Source organism: Paroedura picta, chromosome 3, assembly GCF_049243985.1.
Source record: "Paroedura picta isolate Pp20150507F chromosome 3, Ppicta_v3.0, whole genome shotgun sequence".
NCBI classification, from domain to species: Eukaryota; Metazoa; Chordata; class Lepidosauria; order Squamata; family Gekkonidae; genus Paroedura; species Paroedura picta.
In genome coordinates, this window is record NC_135371.1 from 167848574 (window position 1) to 167874176 (window position 25603).

The 25603-nt window shown below is 45.8% G+C and overlaps 1 protein-coding gene and 1 long non-coding RNA gene across 6 annotated transcripts in view; one reads left to right on the forward strand and one right to left on the reverse strand.

Annotated features, from left to right (window-relative positions):
• PBX4 (PBX homeobox 4) overlaps positions 1–13906 on the reverse strand; it is a 40424-nt gene extending 26518 nt beyond the window's left edge. For 2 of the 5 annotated variants that reach the window (XM_077329325.1, XM_077329322.1), the window contains exon 1: positions 13159–13470. In XM_077329325.1, coding sequence (XP_077185440.1) covers positions 13159–13448 — 290 coding nt within the window. In that variant the 5' untranslated portion in view covers positions 13449–13470. The other 3 variants (XM_077329326.1, XM_077329327.1, XM_077329324.1) reach the window with 3 other exon arrangements.
• On the forward strand, positions 13819–20346 carry LOC143833472 (uncharacterized). Its single transcript, XR_013229640.1, has 4 exons — positions 13819–13955; positions 15501–16005; positions 17792–17953; positions 19749–20346. It is a non-coding gene; the product is annotated as an uncharacterized LOC143833472 (long non-coding RNA).
• The last annotated feature ends 5257 nt before the right edge of the window (positions 20347–25603 follow it).

Here is a 25603-nt window from a genome sequence, read left to right on the forward strand (position 1 = left end):
TGAAAAAAGGTAACTCCCTGTGATCTTCTCATGGCAGGAAGAATTTAGTATAGTATTAGAAATATGGAGCTGGTCTACTCACTGTCCATTAGGAACCCTGACAACACTACCCACGCACACATGCTAATCTATATATCTAATAGTGACATGTGGCGCCCATCTATGGATACCTAAACCCATGGATCAGAGCCATTAAAGAGAAGAAGAAGGATGAGGAGGTTTTATAATTGTTTTTCACTACTCAAAGGAGTCCCAAAGTGGTTGCAATTGTCTTCCCCCCCCTCTCCTCATAACAGACACCCTGTGAGGTCGGTGAAACTGAAAGAATTCTGATAGAACTGCTCTATGAGAACAGCTCTAACAAGACTGTGATGAGCCCAAGGTCACCCAGCTGGCTGCATGTGGAAGAGCGGGGAATCAAACCCAGCTCTCCAGACTGGAAGCCACCACTCTTAACTGCCATACCAAGTTGGCTTTCTATAAACTTGGGAGTTATCTAAAAACTGTAAAAAATGCATGGGGAGGTTAAATCCCCCCCCCCAACTCATGTGTTGTCCATGCTTCCGCAGACAACAAACCTACTTCCTCCAACAACTGCTGCAATTGTGAAACGACTGTAGGAAGAAGTTGGTTTTTGACACCCCACTTTTCACTACCTGGATGTGTCTCAAAGCCTTCCCTACCTCTCCCCACAACAGACACCCTGTGATGGAGGAGGGGCTGAGAAAGCTCTGAGAGAACTGGCTCAAGGTCATCCAGCTAGCTGCATGTGGAGGAGTGGGGAACCAACCCCGACTCTCCAGATTAGAGGCTGCCGCTCTTAACCCCTACACCACAGCAAGCCAGGCAGCAGAAGCTAGATGCTGTGTTGAACCTGCTGTGGCTGTGCCAGGTTTGCAGGCACTGGAGAAGAGGAGGGAGGGAGACGCAGTGGGCCTGGAGCCACTGGGCTTGCTGGGACTGGAGGTGATGGGGGAGACAAGAGCTTTGCCTGGCTCACCAGCAGAATCGGGTGAGACGAGGAAGGCCCAAGAGGACAAGGAGGGCTCAGCAACCGAGGGTGGATGTCATGCTCGGCTTGCAGGCCGGGGGGGGGGGGGGGGGGGCTGGAACTGTGTTGGGCTCACCAGCACTAGAAATAATTGGAGGGGGGGGAGCGGAAGATGCAGCAGGCCCAGCAGCAGAATGGCACAGGGCTTTCTGGGGGCAGAGACAGTGGGAGGAGCTCAGGCTGTGCCAAGCTTGCTGGCAGTGGTGACAACGAGAGGGTGGGAATTACGATGGGCTCCCTGTGTACAACGGCAGCGGTGGGCAGGAGTCTCAGCTAAAAGCTAAAAGGGAAAAGTAACACACACCCCCTCCCGTGATTGTCACAGGTTCCAACTTGGACCAGCTTATTGCAGTGCCTTTCCAAATTCTGGCTCTAAAAGGTAAACAATTTGCCTACTGAGGAAACCTGAATGGCTGCCCAAAATACATATACATAACAAAGCATCGGTGGACATGTGTTCGGGTGTGCTTGAGGTACTAGCCAGGGCTATTAGGCCTTGTTTGTAAGCCACAGCGGAAAGAATGCTAAAAATAATAATGTCCAGTAATCCCCCGTTGTTCCATATTATGTCTGGGGGGGGGGGAATCCACAGTACTGGGATAGCTGTCTGCGAGAGGCCCATGATCCATCACTGACTTTTCAAAAGAAACTTCCTAGGAAAGTTCCCCAAGGTTTTGCAGGGTAGAATGAAAACCAGAAGGTTATGGGTAATGGCGTCCAGTGTCAAACTGTAGCCGTGCAGCCCTCCAATAATAACCCATCATAAATGCATTAAAGGGAGAGTGCTAGAGAGGAGACAGGGCAATTCAGAGTTGAAGTATCACTCTGTCAATGGCCGGCCTTCCTAATCCGAGATGCTTGGGGCCCCCTTGACCATATAATTGCCTTCTGACCGTAGCTATTTGATGCTCTTTCGGCTCAGAATTTGCCTAATCTACTTGATGGAAATGGTAACATTGGCCTTCCCCATATTCCATGTGAGTAATTATGCACTGAAGGGCATAACATTTCCTTTGTTCTACGTTAAGGGTCAAATTACATGTTTCATATAACTGTATGTAATTATAACCCAGTAGGGTGTTTTTTTTTTAAGCTGCTTTAGCGGTCACAACAGAACTGAAAAGGGCCTTTAACCCTGTCCTGGCCTCCTTCCCTTTGCCAGCTTCTTTCCTTCCCCCACCCCAGCAAGGTTTAAAATGTCACACTTTCTAAATGCCACTGGTGGGGGGGGGGACTGCTGGTGGGGCTCGGAATTTGGAACAAGAAAAGGATCCAGTGTCCCTCACACAACCTAGCCCGATATCGGCAGCTCTTGGAAGCTAAGCAGATATGGCCCTGCTTGGTGTAGTGGTTAGGAGTGCGGACTTCTAATCTGGCGAGCCGGGTTTGATTCCCCGCTCCACCACATGCAGCCAGCTGGGTGACCTTGGTGATCTCACCACAGTACTGAGAAAGCTGTTCTGACCTAGCAGGAATATCAGGGCTCTCTCAGCCTCCCCTCCCTCACAGGGTGTCTCTTGTGGGGAGAGGAAAGGGAAGGTGATTGTAAGCCGCTTTGAGACTCCTTCAGGTAGAGAAAAGCGGCATATAAGAACCAACTCTTCTTCTTCTATTCAGTACTTGGATGGGAGACCGCCAAGGAATACCCGGGTCACCACGCAGAGGTAGGTAGTAAAAGCCACCCCTAGTCTCTGGCCTTGAAAACCCTATCAGGTGGCCATAGGCTGAAGGTAAAAAACAAACAGAAAAACTCCTCTGCCCTTTTGGGACCCATTCCTCACATTTGGCATATGTTTGTGAGTTAATGTGGAGTTTGATACCATGCTCTTGTATCGTTAGGTTCTGGTTTGTGTATTTTGTTGCACCTCTGATGCGTTTAGCAGTCCCAGCACTTCCTCGTGATTTAAGCTGCTCCCTGCGCTACAACTCGGCAAGGCATAGTGAACTCCAGTTGTGAACTGATACCTGAGTTCTTCTTTAAGAACTCAACTAAGAAATGTGGTAGTCCTCCAAAGTCAATGCTACTCAGAGAGCCAATCTATATACCTGCGGAACGAAACCTGGAATACGTCATTTCAGCACAAACCAGTCTCATCTCTGAATGTTCTCTTGAGGAGAAAGAAATTCCTGAATGTACCAAACTAGCTGACTGAGAACTCGTGTCCCTGGTCCGACCATATGCAACATGCAGTGATCTTTTATAAATGGAAGAGCACTTAAAAATATAATCTCATATGGACAGAAATAGGAACTCGTCAGGATCCTTCTCTTCCTGTCCCTTTGCGTTCTCCTCTCCATCACATAATCTTGTAGGGGGCAAGATGTAAGATGTTCTACATATGTGCCTGAAAATACAAATCTTAAAGATTGCGCCTCCAACTGAACTCATACACAACTATTCTCTCTAAAATATAAGGCAATTTCAAAAGCCGATATTCTATAATAACATCTTGTGCTTTGTATATTACATGCTAATACCCTAACAAGGCACCAGTAAATTCATAAAGTGCAAACATTGTTTGTCACTGTGTGGCATGCTCTAAGGCCAGTGCTGTCCCAAGACGGTGCATGAAGTCCCTCCAAAGTTACCATAGCCAAATATATTCTGCAAGAGGTAAATCCTTTCTCACCCATTGCAGAAAAAAAAAGGCTTGTCAAACATGAGCTGTTAAACATGAAAAATCCTATCCAGCTGAGTGAGAATGCTTTATAACAGTGAATGGATTTACATCTCCCTTTTCTTTGACTGAGAAGGCCACGCGCTTGTGTGTTGTTGTATATTACGCAAAGCTAACCTAGTGAGAGTGAACTTGTGTTTCAGATCACATTTTTAGAAGAAATAACCTAACCTACAAGCAGATCATGGGGCCTTTCCCTGCTGCCCATGTTCCGCAACTCACAGAGACTATGCAGTGTGCTTTCGGTAATGTCCCACCCCCCGAAGGTGGCACAGTATAAGGCAGTGACCTGTTCTTGGAGCCTGTAAATGACATAACTTTATTTGCTCTGGCAGGGAGAAAAGGTCCACGATGCCAACACTTCCGCAAGCAGTATAGTTCTGTATACATGCCGTGGGTGGGGACTGCTCCCAAACCAGTGTGGGTCACCCTGACCCAGGCTGACTGCAGATAAGGTCTGTTCTATTAAAAGAGGTGATAATGCTGCCACACAGCAGGGTGCAGGTGGCCCACCCTGGTGTCAGCACAATGGAGACCCACTGGCAAGGAAGAGTAACAAAAGGGAAGAGGCTTAACTGTTCCTTTTCTCCCTTTTTGATGGTTGGTTGGTTTCAGCAGGGAACTGCTTAAAGCTGATATGGCAACCAATCTCAATCAGGATGGAGTAATTCCAACGTAAGGTAATTTAAATCCATTCTTTTTTGTAATTATGATTGGCAGACAAGTCGCCTGAACAGCCCTGACTAGCCAGATCTTATCAGAAGCTAGAAACTAAGCAGGGTCAGCATGGTTAGCTCTTGGAATGTCATACTCTTTTGTTTTACTCTGGCCTACTATAGTTTGAGGTGAACTTGTGTTTCAGTTAACTTGGGCGTCTGCCGTTCTGCCATTCTGGAAGGCAGTTTCTCATTTTTCCATCAAGGAAGACTCAGACTTCTATGCGGGGGGAAGGCAATGAGAAAACCCCTTCTGATCGTCTCCTGCCTTGAAAACCTGATGGTCCCAGGGTTCCCTTAAGCCAGCTGCAGCACACAATGTAGAGACATTCCAAGTAAAAGTACACAAACCAGAAGACAAACAGTTTTAAAACAGAATAAACTTTAAAGGGTGGGCTAGTGTGGTTGCATCCTAAAGACACTAGACTGGGATTAAGCCTCACTGAATAACACGAGGGTTTACTTCTGGGTAGACCTGTTTAGAATTGCTCACTATGTTTAACTATTTTGACTGTTTTGGAAATTTATATGCATTCCCTTGCTTAATTTTAAATACTGCTTTTGGCCACACATAGGTTCTACTTGCAGCTGAACTGGTTTTATTTGTAGAAAGTGTTGGCTGCAATCCACACTAGAAAATGACTCCCCCCCCCAATCTGTCCTTTCTCTTTTATAACTCACTGCTTTAGATCTGTCCTGCCCCACCCCTCAAAAAGCACAATCTCATTCAAAAGCAAGACCTAGAACAGGGGTTGTCAAACTGCGGCCCTCCAGCTGTCCATGGGCTACAATTCCCATGAGCCCCTGCCAGCAAATGCTGGCAGGGGCTCATGGGAATTGTAGCCCATGGACAGCTGGAGGGCCGCAGTTTGACTACCCTTGGCCTAGAAGAACTACTCGTTAGACATCTATGAAATACAAGGTATTCATCCATGTTTTTTGATGGGTACGGTCATATTCAATAACAGTACATAACAAGTTGCTGAGATCACATAGTGCAATTGTGAAGAATACATAGAAGTAGTGCAATTGTGAAGAATACATAGAAGTAGTGCAATTGTGAAGAATATGGTTGGGAAGCATAGCTGGGAAGAGCAGGCTACAAAAATAACATTATTATTGTTGTTGTTTAAGTGGAAATTATAGCTGCAACCTTTTAAAAAACCTGGTCTACAAATTATACATTACAATAAACACTATATGACAGGTCTGGGGATAGAGAATCTGTGCCAGAATGCATGAAACCCAGCTCTACAACAAGAGCTGCAGGGGTCTCATATATGACCTAACCATAGGCTGGACAGCAGTGGTAGACACTATATATCCCAAAAGATGCAGAACTTTCTGAACTGACTGGAACGGGTGAGAACTGTTTCACCAATGCAAAAGGCTGCACCCTTTCAGGATATATAAAACCCTTCCTCACTAGAGAATCTGACATAGCTCTGATAAATTGCACCCTCTGTGTCTCATTCTGTACACTTTGGCTAATGCACTTTCAATGCACTTTAGAGGTAGATTTTCCAGTTTTGCACAGTGAATGCAAATGCACGCTGAAAGTGCATTACCCAACATGTGCTGAATGAGCCTGAGATGGAACTAGTCTTGATTTATTGCGATTTACCAGATGTCCTAATCCTTGACAGGTCTCCAGGACAAGAGTGCACTGACTTAACAATCAAACCTTGGAATCTACCACTAATAACCAATCATCTAAATAAGGAAATATGTGGCAACCCCACATACACCGTTTATGCACTGGAGGTTTCATGCCAGGCTGCAGGCTGGAGTTTTAGTCATGGCAGGTTGCCCCAGCCCTTCCTGTACTCACACGGGGGAGCATTTGGCCCGGTGTGCCTCATCCACCCCCGATTTGTGCTCCTGCACAGGACCTGGGGCAGTGAAGTTCCCAGGGCATAAACGGTCATACAGAAGCAACAACTGGGGCTAAACACTTTGAGAATAACCTGGGTGCAGTGAGGAGACCAAAGGATAGGATAGTGTACTGAAAAACACATTCCCAACATTAAAAACCCAAGAACTTGTGATTTAGAGGGTGGACTGAAATATGAAAATAGGCATCCTTCAAATCAATAATGATGAACCAACAATTAAATGTTCATAATTGTAAAACTGAAGAAACAGACACCATACAGAACTTAGAAATATGAAGAAAGAGGTTTACTTTTCTGAGGCCTAAAATGGATCTAATTCTCCCATCTTTCTTATCTACTAAGAACATATGAGAGAAGAAATCATCCAATCACACCATAATCTCCTCTATAGTGCCCTTACTGAGGGAGGCCAAAGACCCAAAGTTGTTTGATCGGATCCCTTAAACGTAAAGAGCAAGGGGGAACAGATTTAATTCTAATCTTTAACCAAATCTAACTATGAACAAAACCCACTTCAGAGGTAATGCCATCCCAGTCTTGTAGCAAACTTGTTCTTGAACTTAACATCAGCAATGATCCTAGTCAGAAGGATGACTTCTGGGAGGAAGTTTTCTCTCATGAAGAGGGCAGCTGATGATCTGACCTAGATCGAATGGAACTCTTACATCCATGGTAACCCTGTTGTGGTATAAATGGCTTAGGAGTAGGATACCTAAATCCCAAAAGGCCAGAAAAGAAGTAGTCCATTGTATATGGAGGCCAGGGCTGTCTTCCCTGGAGGAATAGGGATGTGGACAGTTGTGAGACTCCTAGAAACTTAGCTGTCTGCTCGTTGTTCTTTATCAGGGAAAGAATTCTGTCCATCTTGGAAAAGCAGAGACAGCTTTGAAAGGTAAGTCCTCAGCTTTAAGCCTGGTTTCCATAGGCAAGGCCATTGATCTTAATTATGTGTGGCACATGAGTATGATGAAGCTTACCAGGGCCTGTGTAGCTGAATCCACAGAATACTGTCCCACCTTAATTTGCTGCCTTGAAAGTTTAATAGTCTTCATATGCAGAACTTTAGTGAGCAATGCTGATCTTCCAGCAGTTCAACAAACAGAAGAATTCTCTCCCACAAGAGCTGATAACCAGCTAGTAATTTTGAAACCTAATGCTTAAGAATATAATACTATTTAATTTCTGCCACAGAACATCCAGCTTTCTCCCTTCCCTATCTGTGGAAGTGGAGTGGTAGGCCTGATGGCCCTTCTGTTGCATCTCCTCTGTAACCAAGGAGGGTGACAGAGGATGAGTTGTCAAATAGTTAAATGGCTCCTTTTTGCTCTTATAAAAATCTTCTACTCTTCTGGAGTTGGCTGCAGAGATGCACATTTTTGCCACGGTTCTTGTATAAGGTCCTCAAGGCCCTCCAACACCAGGAAAGAAATAATTCCAAAGACTCTGAATACTGGCAACTCAGTATCGTCTATTCAGGCTTATTCTCTGATGTGATGATTTCTATCTCAAGAGACTTGGTTATATGAATCACCTACTCTCTAATCATTCAGAGATCCTCCACAGGGGACGATCGAGATGGCTCTCCTACCCTCACATCTGGGCTTGGATCCAATGTTGTGTCAGATCCATTGGATTCAATTACCATTTCTTCTCCTCTCACTACAGGAATAGGCGAATGCAGCTTGTGTGCGATGGTCACTGAAGGCAGATATGATTACACCCAAGGAGGTTAATGATACAAACAAACATCCCTGGAGCTTGCAAAGTCATCATCCTATTCCTCCATATATTCTGGAGACATCATATAAGGATGTGAAGGCTACCACATTGGCAGTTAGATAGAGCACAACCACGATCAGTTCCGCTAAGACACGGGTCCAAGAGGTGAAGTCAAAAGCGTTGTTTTTGAAGATGTGGAATTGGGAGCTTTCTGAGGCCAACTTGCACCACAGCTCTGAAATTTTAAGAGATTTCTTCTACAACACTGCCTTACGTTTTGATGCTCTGTGCTCCCAAGCTTTAGGGGTGAAGTGCTGGCAGGTCTTACATGTGGAGACACTATGCCCTTCTCCCAAAGAAGGTGTGTTCATCAGATTGGGTGATCTTCACACCACATCGGGAGTACTTCTTAGCCTTCTAAGCTATGGGAGAGACACAGAAGCCGACATAGCTTCAATAAATCTGGGGGGGGGGGGAAATCCTCCTGACTGTAGCTGGAGACTCCAAAACCAGAACTTTCTCCTTCAGCAGCAAGGTTGGGAACAAGCTTCTGGCTGGTGCAGCATCCCCTGGAGAATTTTAGTTGTAAAGACCTATCGAATGACAGGCCTGCTCATGCACAGTCCCCATGTCAGTCTGCACAGATGACTGATGATGAGCGTGCAGATTTTCACAAGCTAGAGTATTTATCAAACCGATTTTCAAAAATTCTGTTTTGAGCATATGTTTTGCCTCTGTCCACCATTTCCAATCTACAGCCCCATATTAAGATTAGTTTGGCAAGGACATATGGAGCACTACACCCACACATTGCAGAGTACCTCTCTTTTGTGCATGGATCCAATTCCAGCTGAAAGTCCCCTTTCCTGCTTCCAAGGAAGGCACCAGGTCATCCAATAAGAAGTTATGAACAAGAGTTACAAGTTATAACTTCGATACAAACTAGCAGCAAGTACCAAGAAATACTCAAGGATGTCCCTAAGTGATATCCTCATTTCTGTGATAAAGAAATGAACATCTTTGATTTAAACTGCATGGAAATAACAGATGATGAAATCAAAATGTAGTTACTGGCAAATTACTTGACAGATGAAATTTCACAGCCAAGATCCACGAAAAGTCTACGGACAGCGAAAATCTACATGGTTGCTTCAGTATGTGCCCCGCTTGCTATTCAATCCACATTTATAATGCCACCCTTCCATTTGCTTTGAGCAACTCCATAACTGGGTAGTCAGCATGGTATGCAATGAAGCCATGCGATCTATTCAGTGTACAGAACTTTGCAGCACATGTAATTAGCACCTTGCCTGATCACATAAAAGCAACCACCTTAGAACTACCAGCAACTTTCAATTATTGATTTTATATTGTGTTTTATGTAATTTATTGTATTTTGTTATTTTTTATAATTGAAAGCCAACTTGAGTTCCTATAAGGAAGAAAGGTGGATAATAAATAAATATAAAAAATCTGTTCCACTTAATATTTCTGGTAAGGGCTTGGAGGAGGAGCTGGTCTCATGGTTTAAGTGCCACTCAGCGCTTAACACCCACTTCGGGCAGCTGTTCTGCCCCTGAGTGCCTCCTCCTCCAACTAGCTTGCCTGTCCGTCCAGCAGCCAGCCAATCGCCTTCCGTCCCCTCCCCCTGACCACCCCTCCTCCTTCCACTCCCCCCACCAGACTCAGTGGCTGCAGATCCCTGCAGAATGAGAGCTGCCCCTGCCAGTGAGTTCCCTTCCCTGGGGGCCTCCAGCCTTTCCAGGTCCTGAGGGGAGGGAGAGGCCATCTGCAGAGTTCTTCCACCACCACCCCCAATCTAGCACCCATTATATTCCTGAATGCAACACGCTTGGCGCATAGAAATAAATAAAAATGTGTGGATGACCTTCAGGCAACCATGAAGGGAACTAGTTTCCTCTTTTTCTTTTTTTCCCAAGGCCCACACAGACCTGTGTAGGCAGTAATTTTTGCAGGCTTATTAGTCTGGTTGCCGTACAGTCACCTCCATGATGTTAGCGCATCATCTTAGTAAGGAAAGCGCAAACAGGAAAAAAAAGAAATTCTCATCCCGAAGCACAAAGCATTCCAATGTAGTCCTAATTTTTATCACAGATATAAGCCCCGATGGAATCAATAGTACTGCAAAATGTCTTCATAGACACAGTGATTGAACAGCTAGATACAAGCTGAGTAGCACTTCAGAGACAAAGTTTCCACGGTGTGAGCTTTCGAGAGTCACAGCTCTTTTCATCAGTTGCTGCCAGAATAGTATGTTTAGGAAACTCTAGCATGCTGTGTAGCTCCCAACACAAGACTTGAACTAGATAAGGTTGGAATCAATGTATAAGCAGAAATGAAGTATGTGTGACCTCCCTTTAATGTTTCACCTCACTTCACTTTACCAGATGATCTATATGTCCAGGATAACGTTGGCCGTCTGTAAGAAAGGGCCAGCGTGCTCACTGTCGCAGCGCAGACCAGGTCTAACTGAAAGCCATTTTCTTAGGAGGATTGGTCAACAAGTCATCCATGTGAGAACTGTCCACTGTTAGTTGTCATCTGGCCAACCAACGATCCACCATGCTATCAAGCCATTAAGCAGATGTTGCAGAACGCCAAGGCAAGGAAGGATAAAAATACTATTAGGCTTTTTCCTCCCCATTTGCCAAAACTTGCCAGGGAATTTGTCTTTCATGCAACCACTGCTCCAAGGCTTGTAAGTTTCATCAAGATGGAAACAACAAGAGTTGCCTGGTGTGAATTTGGGGTTAGATAAGATTAGAGAGTTCACCACTATGGCGAAACTGACTAACTCAGTAAATAAAGGGCCATTGGAAGAATGTAATGATCACTGGAATTTCTTCCTAGAATTTACTGATAAGCAGAAGCATATTCTTTGTTAAGCATATTCTTTGGCCACCTCATGAGAAGGAAGGACTCCCTGGAGAAGAGCCTAATGCTGGGAGCGATTGAGGGAAAAAGAAGAAGGGGATGACAGAGAATGAGGTGGCTGCATGGAGTCACTGAAGCAGTTGGCGCGAGCTTAAATGGACTCCGGGGAATGGTAGAGGACAGGAAGGCCTGGAGGATCATTGCCCATGGGGTCGCGATGGGTCAGACACAACTTCGCACCTAACAACAACATTATTTGTTATATTACTGTGACTGTTGTAACATGATAGATATGCACATTTGTAATAGAAGAAGACGCTGGGGAGAGATATTCCATGTATTTTCTAAAATGTTTTCTTTTTCTGTATTCTATTAAAATTCAAAATAAAACTTTTAATAATAAATAAAAATAAAACTACGACAAGGCTGCTTCAAGTCCTAACCCAGAATTAGGACACCGACAGATATCACAAGTAAAACAAATAAAAAAAAACATAATTGAAGAATCCCCTGAATGAATTCTAGGTTCTTGCAAACTCCTAGAATCACAGAATCCTAGAGTTGGAAGGGACCTCCAGGGTCATCCAGTCCAACCCCCTGCAGAATGCAAGAAATTCACAACTACCTGCCCTCCCCCAGTGACCCCAATTCCATGGCCAGAGAATGCCCTCCGCTCTTATTCATTCCTTTACATCACTGTCAGTGCTTGTGGTGAATGCCCCATGCCAACTGGGCTACCAGAGGTACTGACCATGGTACTCATTCAATTGCAAAACCATCTTTTCAGGCCAATGGACCTGAGGGATCAATCCCCCCCCCCCCCATGTTGGGACACGACTCTTCCACATACGTTTTGCATCCATCCCCGAGAACGTCTCCAAACAAAAGAGATGTCTCTCTTTCTGTCCAAATGAACTCAGTCATACATCATTCTGGACACCTCCCGGATCGGGGACCAAGCAGGTTAACATTTAGCAGCCCTTCTTGTCAGATAAAAGAAGCCAAGCTAGTACGGGGGACCACTCCAGAGTCGCTATGCAGAGGAAGGCAGTGGCAAACCACCTCTGTTAGCACCTTGCCTCGAAAACCCTATAGGGTCACCATGAGTCAGCTGCGACTTGACAGCATCCACATAAGTCAGCTGGCATTCACTTCAACAAGAAACACTCTTGTGGACTGGGGGCGCCTGCATGGGATCCCAAAGCTCAGCGGCCTTCTCTCTCCAGCCTACAAACCAAGACAGCTTTCAAGTGTCACGAGCCCAGGTGCAAAAATGCTTTTGAGGAGTAAGAGATTTGAAGTGTCCATCCGCATCACAGTTTGAGTATGACTCTTCCCCCCCCCACCACGACCACCCCACAATATGTTTACAAACACATATAGCATGCAGGGAGGCTCCTCAGGGAGGCGGCACAAGCTCACCTGGTGGCAGATCCGAGCCTGCCTTAGGGTGATGCCTGGACCAGTGCACAGAGGTCAGCCACTAATGGCCTAAAAGCCTCAATGCTTCCCCCCCAAAAGCCCTTTTGTCTATAGATCCCGAGGACCGAACCATCTCAAAGTTCAAATGCACACACGCCAGGGGCTTAGGTCCAATCGCTCCCAATTGTTCAGCGCTCTATATATTCTAATAACCCCCCCTAAAAAAAAAAAACCCTGGCCATTCACAGCTCTCCCCTCCCCCCTCCGCGGATTTAAAGAGCACAGATCCAATAGCCAGAGGTGCTGGCTGGTCCACCCTCGCAGGCCCAAGCAGCCAAACAAACCCAGCCCTGCACGACACAAGCACCCCCACGCAGTCTCCTCCCCCACCCCCACCCCCACCCCAAAAAAAGAAGTCCCACCCCCCACCCCGTCCCTCCCCTGCCCTCCCTTCCCCGCCAGCCCTCACCTGGCCTGCGCTTCGTCCAGGCTCTGGTCGGTGATGGCCATGATCTGCTGCAAGATGTCACCCGTGTCCTGGAGCCCGGGGGGCGCCTGAGGCTGGGGCGGGCCCGGCGGCGCTTGGAGGCGGTGGGGCGGGGGGTCTCCGGCGGGCGCCTGGAGCCCCGCGAGCAGCCGGGATGCCTCCTCCATGGCGGAGGGGGGAGAAGGGGGAGGGAGGGGGAGGGGAGAGGGAGCCGCCTCGAGCGGTTGGGGGCGGGGGGGGGGAGTCCCGGCGCGGCTGGAGCCCCCTCTCGCCTCGGCCCGCCTCACGCACTCACCTCCATACAACAGGGCCCAGCGCCCCCGCCCGCTCGCTCGCCCGGCCGCCCGCCCGCTCGCTCGGGGCTGGCTCCGCCCCCTGCCCCCGTCGCGCGACGGGGCTCCGCCTCCCCAGCGCTCGCCCGGCGCGGCCTGCCAGGCGGCGGCCCCGCCCCCTTCTGTGACAAAGCCAGGCTCTCCGCGGCCTCGTCACAATCGCGGCCTCGGGGCGGGAGGGGGGAGGGGAGAGGAGGGAAGGGGCGGGCCTGACTGGCTGGGTGGCTGACTGACTGACTGAGCCCCCCCCCATTCAAGGCCCTCCTCGTTCCCTCATAGCCGCTACCTAGCCGAGGGGCGCCCTCCCTGTCCCTCACACACACACACGCGCGCACAGCGGCCGTTGGCCAGCGGGAGACGGAGCGAGCGAGCGCGCGGCGCCGATTCGAACGTTGCCGGCCGCCCCCAACGGTTCCAACGGCCGCTTGGCTCTCCCTGCCTCGCGCGCGCTCTCCCCCCCCCCCTCCGCCCACAACGTCCGGTCAGTCTTCGCGACAAAGCTCGGCTCGCGGAGATAGCCGCGTCCCCGCACGGGCTGCTTCTTCCTTGGAAAACTTACCTCCCCGCATAGCTGTCAGGGCAGCACAGCTCAGTCGGGCTCCCCTTGAAGCGCCCCCTCCTCCCCAAAAAGTTTTAATCCGGTTAGAAGCTGTCGTGTGCACGCGTCTGAAAGAAAACGCGTGCACACGAGCGCGGCTGCCCGGAATTGAAGTCGTGGGTCTTCCAGGTGCCGCTGGACTCCGTCTGAACGCTGAAATAGGTTTTGATTTAGTCTTGAGGGTGCTGCTGCGCTGGAATAACAAGGACAGAGTCCAATAGCACCTTTAAGACCAATAAATAAATCTTTGTTGGTCTTAAAGGTGCTATTGGACTCTGCTTTTGTTGTGCTACTTCAGGCCAACGCGGCTAGCCGCTTGAATCTCTCGTTTGAATAGTTGCGGGTGGGTCAGCCATGTTGCTCGAGAGCCAGTTTGGTGTCGTGGTTAGGAGTGCGGACTTCTAATCTGGCATGCCGGGTTCGATTCTGCACTCCCCCACATGCAACCAGCTGGGTGACCTTGGGCTTGCCACAAAACTGATAAAATAGTTCTGACCGGGCAGTGATATCAGGGCTCTCTCAGCCTCACCCACCCCACAGGGTGTCTGTTGTGAGGAGAGGAAAGGGAAGGCGACTGTAAGCCGCTTTGAGCCTCCTTCGGGTAGAGAAAAGCGGCATATAAGAACCAACTCTTCTTCTTCAGTAATATCAGGGCTCTCTCAGCCTCACCCACCCCACAGGGTGTCTGTTGTGGGGAGAGGAAAGGGAAGGCGACTGGAAGCCGCTTTGAGCCTCCTTTGGGTAGGGAAAAGCGGCATATAAGAACCAGGTCTTCTTCTTCTTCAGTAATATCAGGGCTCTCTCAGCCTCACCTCCCTCACAGGGTGTCTGTTGTGGGGAGAGGAAAGGGAAGGCGACTGGAAGCCGCTTTGAGCCTCCTTTGGGTAGGGAAAAGCGGCATATAAGAACCAGGTCTTCTTCTTCTTCAGTAATATCAGGGCTCTCTCAGCCTCACCTCCCTCACAGGGTGTCTGTTGTGGGGAGAGGAAAGGGAAGGCGACTGGAAGCCGCTTTGAGCCTCCTTTGGGAAAAGGTAGGGAAAAGCGGCATATAAGAACCAACTCTTCTTCTTCTTCAAAACAGTCGAGTCCAGGAGCCCCTTTAGTGGTCACCAAATTTTGATTCTGGGCAGAAGCTTTGGTGCGTGGGCACCAAAGTAGAGGACAGGAAGGTCTGGAGGATCATTGTCCATGGGGTCGCGTTGGGTCGGACACAACTTCGCACATAACAACAACAAAACTCTTAATAGGCGTAGGTGGGTAAGACATGTTGGTCTGAGGCAGCAGAACAAAGTTTTGAGTCCAGGGGCCCTTTGAAGATCTTGTTGTTAGTTGCAAAGTTGTGTCCAACCCATCACGACCCCATGGACCATGATCCTCCAGGCCTTCCTGCCCTCTACCATTCCCCGGAGTCCATTTAAGTTTGCACCAACTGCTTCAGTGACTCCATCCAGCCACCTCATTCTCTGTCTTTCTCTTCTTTTGCCCGCAATCGCTCCCAGCATTAGGCTTTTCTCCAGGGGGTCCTTCCTTCTCATGAGTTGGCCAAAGACCTACTAAGTTTTATTCTGGATAGAAGCTTTAGAGTGCATGCACACATCTTCACAATTAAACTGTTCGGTCTTCAGAGTGCCACTGGGCTCAAACTAAATGTGGGGATATGTTTTTATTAAGTCTATAAGGTGCTGCTGAAATCTTGTTTTAATAGGTGCGAGTGGGTAAGCTGTGTTGATCTGAAGCAGAACAAAGTCTGAGTCCAGGAGCACCTGGAAGACCAACAAGGTTTTATTCAAGGTGAAAGCTTTCATGTGCATGCACATTTTTCCATATCTATCACACAACTGATGAAGTGGACCCTAACCCACAAAATGCAATGTTTAATAAATGTAGATCCAGGTGGGTAGCTGTGTTGATCTGAAGCAGCAGAACAAAGTTTGAGTTCAGGGGTACCCTGAAGACCAACAAAGTCTTCATGTGCATGTATGCGTCTTCAGATGCATGCACACAAAAGCTTATACCCAGAATTAAACCGGTTGGTCTTCAGCGTGCTACTGGGATCAAACTAAATGCTCGAATATGTTTTTATTAAGTCTTTATAAGATGCTTCTGAACTCTTGTTTTAGTAGATGCAGGTGGGTAGCCATGTTGGGATGAAGCAGCAGGATAAACTCTGAGTCCGATGGCACCTTGAAGCCAGCCAAGTTTTACTCAAGGTATAAGCTTTTATGTGCTTGCACGCTTTCTCACATCTGTCGCACAAATGATGAAGTGGGCCCTAACCCATAAAAGGCTATGCTTTAACAAGTGTAGATTCAGGTGGGTAGCCATGTTGGTCTGACGCAGCAGAACAAAGTTTCAGCACTGGGGCACTTCGAAGATATGCTTTTGTATGCATGTATGCAACAGTATCCTCAACCATTACATACAGGGGTGTGTGTGTGTGGGGGGGGTAATTGCCAGGAAGTGCTGTCTACAGTGAAGATGCATAAAAGTGGGTGATAGTAGCTGAGACAGGATTAAGGCAGGATTCAAGATCTGTGAATTGCCCTAAATAAGCATCGAAATACAAGCGTCAAGAAACAGACATAAGAAGAAGTTTGAGGACAACAAAGGACACCAGCAGGAACTGGGAGGCTAGGTATGTGAAGATGTACACTCCTTCAGTTACATTTAATGTTACATATATGTGGGGGGGCAGTGTTGTCTGGAGGGGCTAAGTACAGCTAAGATTGGAATAGCGCATTTGGCAAGATCTATAAATATCCCAGAAGAAGGCTTCTGTGGGTTCCATGGACAGCAAAAGTCACAAACCAGGAAATGCTACAGCGCATAAAGTCTAATCTATAATTGGTAGGCAAAATCACTAAACTCCAGCTCACTTTGACCATATCATGCAATCCAACTCATTGCTAGGATTGGTCAGTGGAACATGGAAACCAGGCTGTTCTGAACAAGCAGTCCTGTGAGAGTTCTCTCAGACTCACCTATGTCATAGGGTGTCCGGAGGGAAGGGGAAGGGAAGGCAATTGTAAGCCACTTTTAGATTGTAAGCCACTTTTAGACTCCTTTTAGACGATGGCACTTAGTGCACACACATTATTCAGGTCGTGTCCCCCCTCCAAGAAAACTGCAAAAAAAATGGGGATTTAAGTAGAAACACAAAAGTAAACTTATTTTACTGCTTCAACAGCACAAAATGCATCATTTATAACACAGCATGTAAAATTGTGCTAAATGGCTTTTTATGAAATTTAAAAGTATAAATACCTTCATTTTCTACAAGTAAAATTGCATTTTAAAAAAATTGGATACCTGACACATCAGAGAGGGCTGCAGACCTGCTGTATGCTATGCTAATTTAGCACCTGTAAGAGAAAAAATTAAAGCTGAAATTGGAGGCGGGGGAGCACCCAAAAAAGAAAGCATACTTGGGTAGAAACTGAATGTACTGTAAGTGCTAGATTCTATACCCTTGAGTTTTTAACATTCCCACTGGAAATCCAGTGCAGGGGGTATAATTGGGAAATTGTGATGTAAAATACTGTGGGGTGTTGTCTAGCCCATGGAAAGTTAGCATCAACCTTCAGATAATGCCTGAGGGCACAGGAGACTTGAGAAAAGACCCTCTGAATGAAATCAGCATAGATTTTCAGCTCATCTGGTTTAATTATGAACACTCAGCTTCTCTTAGGATTTCTACCCTTGCCTTATTATTCCTAGCAGGACACAACTATACTGGCATCTTTCTTAGTCTTGTTTGCCTGAGTTTCACTTGGGGCAGGACCCTGGCTTTGTCCCCACCTGCTTCAGGGCCATGCATATTCAGCTACCCAAAATGTAGAACATCATCTCTGAATCTTAAAGATATTTAATAAAGGCTTAAATAGCTTTAAAAAAAACTTGAAGAAAGGCCAGTTCTTGAAGGACAGGAATATGTTGAGCTTGTAAAATGAGCTTCCCCCCAATAAAACTGCAATATATTGTGCCTGAAATGTTTAGGAAGTTTCATAAAGGATACATCTTGCACCTTGCTTGTGACTGAGCAGAATATTACACTGAAATATTGTCTGGTACTTTGGAAAAAAAACATCTATGTTAGCAGCTGGAGAGATTTCTGTGACTCTGTCTCAGCAGGAAAGCTGCCTTGAGCCAAGAGGAAAGGTAGTGTATGAATGTTTTAATCATATTTAAAGAATAATATTCTGTTTAGTTCTGCTACAGATAATGTAGCCACCAATCATGATCTGTAAATAATATAAATAAAATACCCTGAATGAGTTGAAATAACGTGTTACTATTCTGGGAATATCCATTTATTTAGCCTTCTTAGTTACCAACATTTGTTTATCTAGAATTTGTGAAATATATTTTTCTATAGTTTTTGGGCAAATATAGCTTGTATAGCTATGTTGATCTATGTCCCTGTTAAGCTGCTTCCGTTTCAAAATGTCCTTTTTGTTCGTTCTTGCTCTTGTGACTTATGGCAACCCTAGAGTGTTCAGGCCAAGAGACTAAAAGAGGTGGTTAGTCATTGCCCGTCTCTGCATAGCAATCCTAAACTTTATTGACAGTCTCCCATTCAAGTACCAACCAGGGTTGACCCTGCTTAATGTCTATAATCTGATGAGAGTAGGCTAGCCTGGGATGTCTAGATCAGGGGGAAGTTAAAATCATGTTTATTCTGTCCGCTCCCACATGCCCTTGTACCATTCAGTTGATTCTGTCTCAGATTACTTGAGGTGGTCCTAGATTCATAGAGAAGAGACCTCCAGGATCAGCTAGTCCAGAATGCATCTAGTCCATTTCCTGCAAAATGCAGGAAATTCACAACTACCAAGCCACCCACAGTAACCCCAGTTCCATGCCCTGATAATGCCCCCCCCCCCAAATAGTATCCCTCACCAATCTGGCCTGGAGGAAATTCAGCTTCCAGCCCCACAATGGTGATTGGCATTTGTTGGGTTTGAACTGAGGGTTGAGAGGATGTTCCGCCCATATCATGTGTGTGTTCCAGCAGGAAACCGCATGCATGCGCATTTTGTCGGAGTGTTAGTGCCCCCTATAGGGCTTAAGCTAGAAAAGACTTCCATGGCTAGCTTGCACTTGCGCAGTCCCAATGTGTGTCTGCATACAAGATGTCAATGAACAATGGTTACAGGTAAGTGAAACCCCGTTATCTGCCTACATTCATAGAATCAGTATTTCTGTGAGGTGGCTTCTGTTTTAAAACTTCCAAGGACGGGGAACCTGCCCCCTCCTAAGGAAGCCTGTTCCAGTGAGGAACCACTCTGTCAGAACTTCCTCTGGATGTTAGCTGAAATTTCTTTTAGATTAATTTAATCTGATTGTTTCTGCTCCTACCCTCTGGGACAACAGAGAACTACTCTGCTCCATCCTCTATGTGACAGCCCCTCAACTATTTCAAGAGGCTGCAGCAGACCTGGCAGCGTTTGGAGGAGTCAAAACATTTGAAGCCCTGTCTTTAAAGCACCCCTTTTCTTCAACTGCTTCCATGATGAGATTCATGACTGAAGAGTAACTAGTGGCAAATGCAGTGGCATGCCTATCCAACCAATCATCTGGGAATCACAGGGTGTATGTTGTGGGGAGAGGAAGGGAAAGGTCTTTATAAGCTGCTTTGGGATTCCTTCAGGTAGTGAAAAGCAGAGTATAAAAAACCCCTCGTTATTTCAACAATATTTCCACAGGTGAAAGTCCGTTAAACTTGGAGTCTTACCCATGTCCATTAGTCATAATGTCTTAAGAACTGGAAGGACCCCATAGGCCCTCTGGTTTAAAGTTCTGCCTCCTTTTAGAAATCTGGAACTACAGTATCTTTGACAGCTGGGTGTCTATCTGCTGCTTGAAGACCTGTACACAGAGAATGAGTATGCCCATGTCTCATCTTAATCTTTTTTAAAAGGCTAAATGTACTCAGTTCTTTCATCCTTTCTAGACATTTAGCCATCTTGATGTCCCTTCTCCAAACCTGGTCCAATTTGTCTACACCTTTCTTACCAGCACAGGATACAGTATTGCAGATGGGGTAGAACACAGCTTCTGTGGATGATAATAACTGTGTGCTGTTTTGTCACAACCAGCTCATGACAACTCCAGGACCATGGGTTTTTTGGGGCAAGAAATGCGCAAGGCTATTCAAGCTACTACACCTATTACTTGAGATGCTCAAACTATTGCCTGTTCATCACTCATGATCATGTGGCTGATCTTTCAATGACCAGACTGACCATTCATTGACCCTTTGATGTCTGTTTGAAGTGGGGCTGCACACCCTCCACGGCACAGGATATAAGAGCACAATCAGATTTCATGCATGTACATTTTCACCCACTTGAAAGAGCTCTCTTCCGCCTGCCCGGCCGTTGCTGCCTGCACACCACTTGGCTCCGCAGTCGAAACCCAGAACGAAATCACTCGTCAAACGTATAAACAGCTGCCAAATTAACAATTCCCCCTCTAAAACCTCTCGCAGTTTGCTGTTCCCGTTTAACAATGGTAGTGTTTCGTTTTCCTGTGTGTGTGATTATGTAAAGTATGATGAGCATAATTTTTCCTGTGTGTGTGTGTTTTTGGCACAGTAAAAAAATGAGGTCACAGGACCTATGATGTCAAGGTGCTCATTGTGTTTTGGGGATCCAGATCAGTACCCCTCACAAGTGGGAACAGTGTGGCTGTAGCAGTGCCATTTCTTTTTTTTAATAAATTTTTATTGAAGCTTTTTTTTTTAAAGGCAGAGATAAAATCTAACATAAATGACAAAAAACAAAGACAGGGGGAAGCAGGGGGGAATATAAAAAAGAAACTTCTGATCTTCACAGCAATTACATGTAAAATTACAAATGTAATACTCTAAAATTAAAAACATGGGAGTGGGGGGCTATCCTAAATCCCATGATTTTTTTTCTCTTGGTTATCAAATCTAGTAATCATTCAGGTTTTTTCCCAGTTTCATGCAAAAAGTCTATAAAAGGCTTCCAGTCAAGCATTTTTATTATATTTTTAAACATATAACTAGAGGCAAGGCCCGTTGCATTCAGGAATACAATAGGCACTAGATTGTGGGGGGTGGGGTGGAAGAACTCTGCAGATGGCCTCCCCTTCCCGCCAGAACCTGGAAAGACTGCAGGCTGGAGGACCCCAGGCAGGGAACTGACCGGCAGGGTTAGCTTTCATGCAGCAGGGATCTGCAGCCTCTGAGCCTCAGAGGGAAGTGGAAGGAGGAGGGGGTGGTCACGGGTGGGGGACGGAAGGCGATTGTCCGGCAGCTGGGCAGGCAGGCAAGCCGGTTGGAGGAGGAGGCACTCAGGGGCAGGACAGCCACCCTGAGTGGCTGTTAAGTGGCACTTAAACCATGAGACACACTCCTCCTCCAAGCCCTTACCAGAAATATTAAGTGGAACAGATTTTATAGACCGCCTCTCCCCAGTGACAGATTCTGGATTTGAAAATATGTAGTTTTACTGTTCATGATGAAAGGTGCCGTGCAGCCGTGGTGCTGTATACTGCTTGGCTTGATGTCCTCACGGACATTTTGATAACACACCCGGTCACTCTGTGCTGAAAAGAAAGCCTTATACAATTTGGCATCATTTGAACAACTATCAATATATTATAATATAATAATAATTTTAATTTTATAGCCGCCCTTTCCGGTTGGCGCAGGGTGGGTAACAAGAAGGCGCATAAAAGTAATTCAATTACATTGATAAACAGCTATTAAGTACTTTACATTAAAATATATTAATGAGATCATATTACTAAACTGCCTCTATTAAAAACCTTATAAAGGGGAACACATTTCTGCTAGGCAGGTTGGTGTTTCATGGATCTCTGTCACGACTGTCTTCACAGCAGATCTTTGCAAAAAAATATGTGACTGTGGATTCTCTTTTTGTCAAGAGGGGCAAAGGCAAAGAAGATCCCCCTCCTCAGTTTTCATCTCCATCCAATATATTCCACTTGCATTTCAAAGGACCATACCTTCTAACCGTACCCACATGGAGGAGGCAAAACATCTGTCAACGGCTTCAGAAGGTAGCCATGTTTATCTGCAGTAGAAAGGTTAGATTTGAGACCCATAGCATCTTAGATACCAGCAAGAATTTCAGGGTACGTAAGCTAAGATTTATACTGGACTCGGATCTAAATATCAATGGCTGTTAGCCACAAGGGCCCTCTCTTATCCCTTTATCAGATAAAGGGGACAAACACAAAGAGCAGGTCACTGCTCACCACCTTGGCCCTGCCTGTGAGCTTTCCAAGGACATCTGGTTGATCCGGTTGGAGGGCGAGAACCCTGGATTATTACTTGTTTCTGACACGAACTGAATTTTTTTCTAATTATATACCTCACCCGTAAACTATTGCATATTTTTGGTAAACACAGTAACTGTTTGCAGTTTCTGGATTGGATTTCATAATATCAGTGCGGTATTCTAACTTCATAAAACATTACTTTTTGGAGAGCGCTGAAAATGAAAATGTCCCTTTGTTAGGGGATGTACATTTATCCCATACAACTTTGCTCATTTGGCATGCTCGTGACAATCTGTTTTTCATCTCTATCCCCCGCGCTCCTTGTCTTGGAAGGGTTTACATTTTTTTTTTTTAGCTTTTCAACAGAAGTGACATTTTTGGGTTTGCTTGCTGTTTAAAATTCCACTTCACATTCCCTACAGAGGGAACTGGAATCTTACCGTTTTACAAATGGTGGGATTTGAAATATGCTGATTTTTAAAGCTTGTTTTGCCCATTTCAGGGGACTTCCTAAAAATGGTTAACCACTTGAAATTATAAAAATGGCAATTAGATGGGATGAAAAATAGCAGGGCTTCTAGTATCAGAAAGTCTGCATCTCTTTTTTTAATGAAAAATGTCAGCATAGCTGTCAAAAAAAGAGAACATACAACCAGTCACTTTTCTTACTCCCCTGCTGAGCAGGTGTGCTTCCTAGCAACATCAGCATTTCTATTTATCTTGGTAAACTGGCAAAGAATTGCATTTTCCCATGGTGTTCTTTGACAATTATTATATACACAGTGAATATTCTGCCATATGACGTAGAACTTTTGTTGGTCTTCCGCAAAGCCAATGTTCAGAAGCTCAGGGTGAAGGAATTGTGCACTTATAGTAGACTTTATCACCTTTTTTACCAATGAGAAATATTCTTCAGTCTTCGAGAAACCCCAGAAGTGGCGCAATTGTGCAGAAAATGATTAGGAAGCATAGCTGTGTACGCACCCACCCGCAGCCCCTCCCCATCCCCTCCAGGCCCATCACTGACCATTTCGGGAGAGGGAAACAGGTTGATGTGATCTGAAGCTTTTCCTCACATACTAGATGTGCTTTTGCAGCTGCATTTTCCTGTGCGAAACATAAAAATCTACACCTAAAGTGCATTGAAAATGCATTATCCAACGTGTGCACAACTGGAGGGTCAGTAGGCGGAGAGGAGAGCCCTTCCTTACCCTGTGGCCGATTGTGTTTCAGTCCAACGTTATCCCTAGATTCTCCCGTATTTCTGTCAAACAATCATGTTTCATCCAACCCCTTCTACAATCAGGTTGGGATGGTTCTGACAGTAATGACAAGAACGTTAGATATCCCTCATGTCCAATCTTTCAGGGTATATCTTTTTCAGATATACAATTATTAAAACATTGTGTTTCTCACTTTCACAGTAGTGATTATTACATTGGGTTTGTGGACATTTATTACAAGGGATGGGAGAGGAAGATTTTCTGCATGCACAGTCTTTAATCCATGTTAAATTAGGTACACGATGCATTTTCTTTGATGGTAAAAGAATTGCAAGTGTTCAGTGCATCTACCGCACTTTTGCTTTCTCCCTTTGTTCTCCACCCCACAGAGATAGCAACCCAGTATACCTGTACATTCAGAAGGGAGACCCATTGATTTCACTGACAGATCAAGATGGGTAGCCATGCTAGTCTGTCTGTAGCAGCAGAAAAGAGTAAGAGTCCAGGAGCACTTTAACAACTAACAACATGTGCAGTGAACAGGGTTGCCAGCTCTGGGTTGGGAAATACCCAAAGATATTGCGAGTGGAGCTAGAAGCAGGTGCAATTTGAGGCTGGGAGGGACCCCAGTGGAGTCCACCCTGCAAAGCATCCATTTTCGCCAGGGGAACTGATCTCTTTTAGTCTGGAGATAAGCTGTAAATTCAGGGGATTCCCGGTCCCACCTGGGGACTGGCATCCCTAGTAGCATGGGAGAAGCTTTCGTTTGCTACTGCTCGCTTCTTCAGATCTTCAAATGGTATCCAAAGAAGTGAGCAGTGACTCACAAAATCTCATCCCCTGACCCAAATAGTTTTGGTGATTAAGGCGCAACTGGACTCTTGCTCTTTTCTACTGATTTCAATTAATCTTACTCCCAATTAATCTTAATCCTAAAAAGGCCTACCCAGAATTACACTCAGGTTTATTTAGTGGCATCTACTCCCCAGAAAGTGTTTTTAGGACTATAGTGTCAGTATACATAGAATTCAGAGCTTCTGCCCAAGTTTTCAACCTCTCTGTTTACTAGGGTCACCAAGCCCCTCGTAGGAACTGGAGATATCCCCAAATCACAACTCATCTTTAGAATAAATGGAATACGTGTTTATTTATGATTAATTTAAAAGATTTATTCCACTTCTGCCGGAGAAAACATCTGCTTTGGAAGGAGTAGGGCATTATACCCTACCGCATTTCCTCCCCGCCAGCCCAGGCTCCACCTTCAAATCTCCAGGTACTCTCCAATCCAGAACTGGCAACCCTATGCGCTTGCTCTGTTCTGCGGTCGATGAAAAGCCCATTACTTATTTTAAATATCGATTGTGCTTCCAGAAGAACACAATGGCATTTTGCATTCCAGGTTTTCCTAAACGTGTAAAAATATATTTAAACGGAACATATTTTGCTTCCCAACCATCCGCGCTAATTCAAGTCCAGTTTTTTGGCGTGCTGAAAAACGGAGAAAGCTAATGAACGGCGGACGTGACGGTTTGATTGATGGAGAACATTACTTGTGGTTATTGTTTTCCCTGTAGATTTGAAGCTTGAGTCGGCTCAATCAATAAATGCACCAATATTAATAGGAAGCCGCGGCGCTCTGCCTGGAAACCAAACATCATCCTCCGCAAGAAAGCCGAGAGAGTTCTGGGAACTCGCTCAGCAACTACATCTGCTGATTCCTCGAAATTTCCTGTGGATGAATATTCACAGATCCTGGTGCTCAAGACGGTTAACAGCTGCAGTGAGAGCTGCCAGTTGGTTGTCACGAACCAAGACCAAAAAACAGACATTAATAATAGTATGGAGTTCAGAGTTTATTGTATCCAAGTGGGGACATCTGGACATTTCATGATAGAAAGTCTGCGGAGAAGAACGATTGGCTTGACCAGTCCTAGGATACATATAGACACCCAGCTGCCCCCATCATTACAACATTTTCCCACCGTTTGCTAATCTCCCAGCAGAAGGGCTTTTATCTGCAAAGGACAGAACAACGCAAAAGCTACATTTTTACACTTAGTAGCCAAAAGGCAGACAGAACTAATTGACAGAGCCATAACATGCAGAATAAGAGCACTGTGAAGGACATTCTCTACCTCCTGGGAACAGAGTACAGTATGTATGTGTGTGCTGAAAGCCAATTGAGGAAAAGGGGGTGAGGGAAAATAGGGAAACCAGAGCTGAGCCTGATGGCTCTTGGAACTTTGGTTCACTCTTTAGCTGAATATATGGCATCCGGGTTAGGAAATGCCTGGAGATTGGTGGAGTTTTA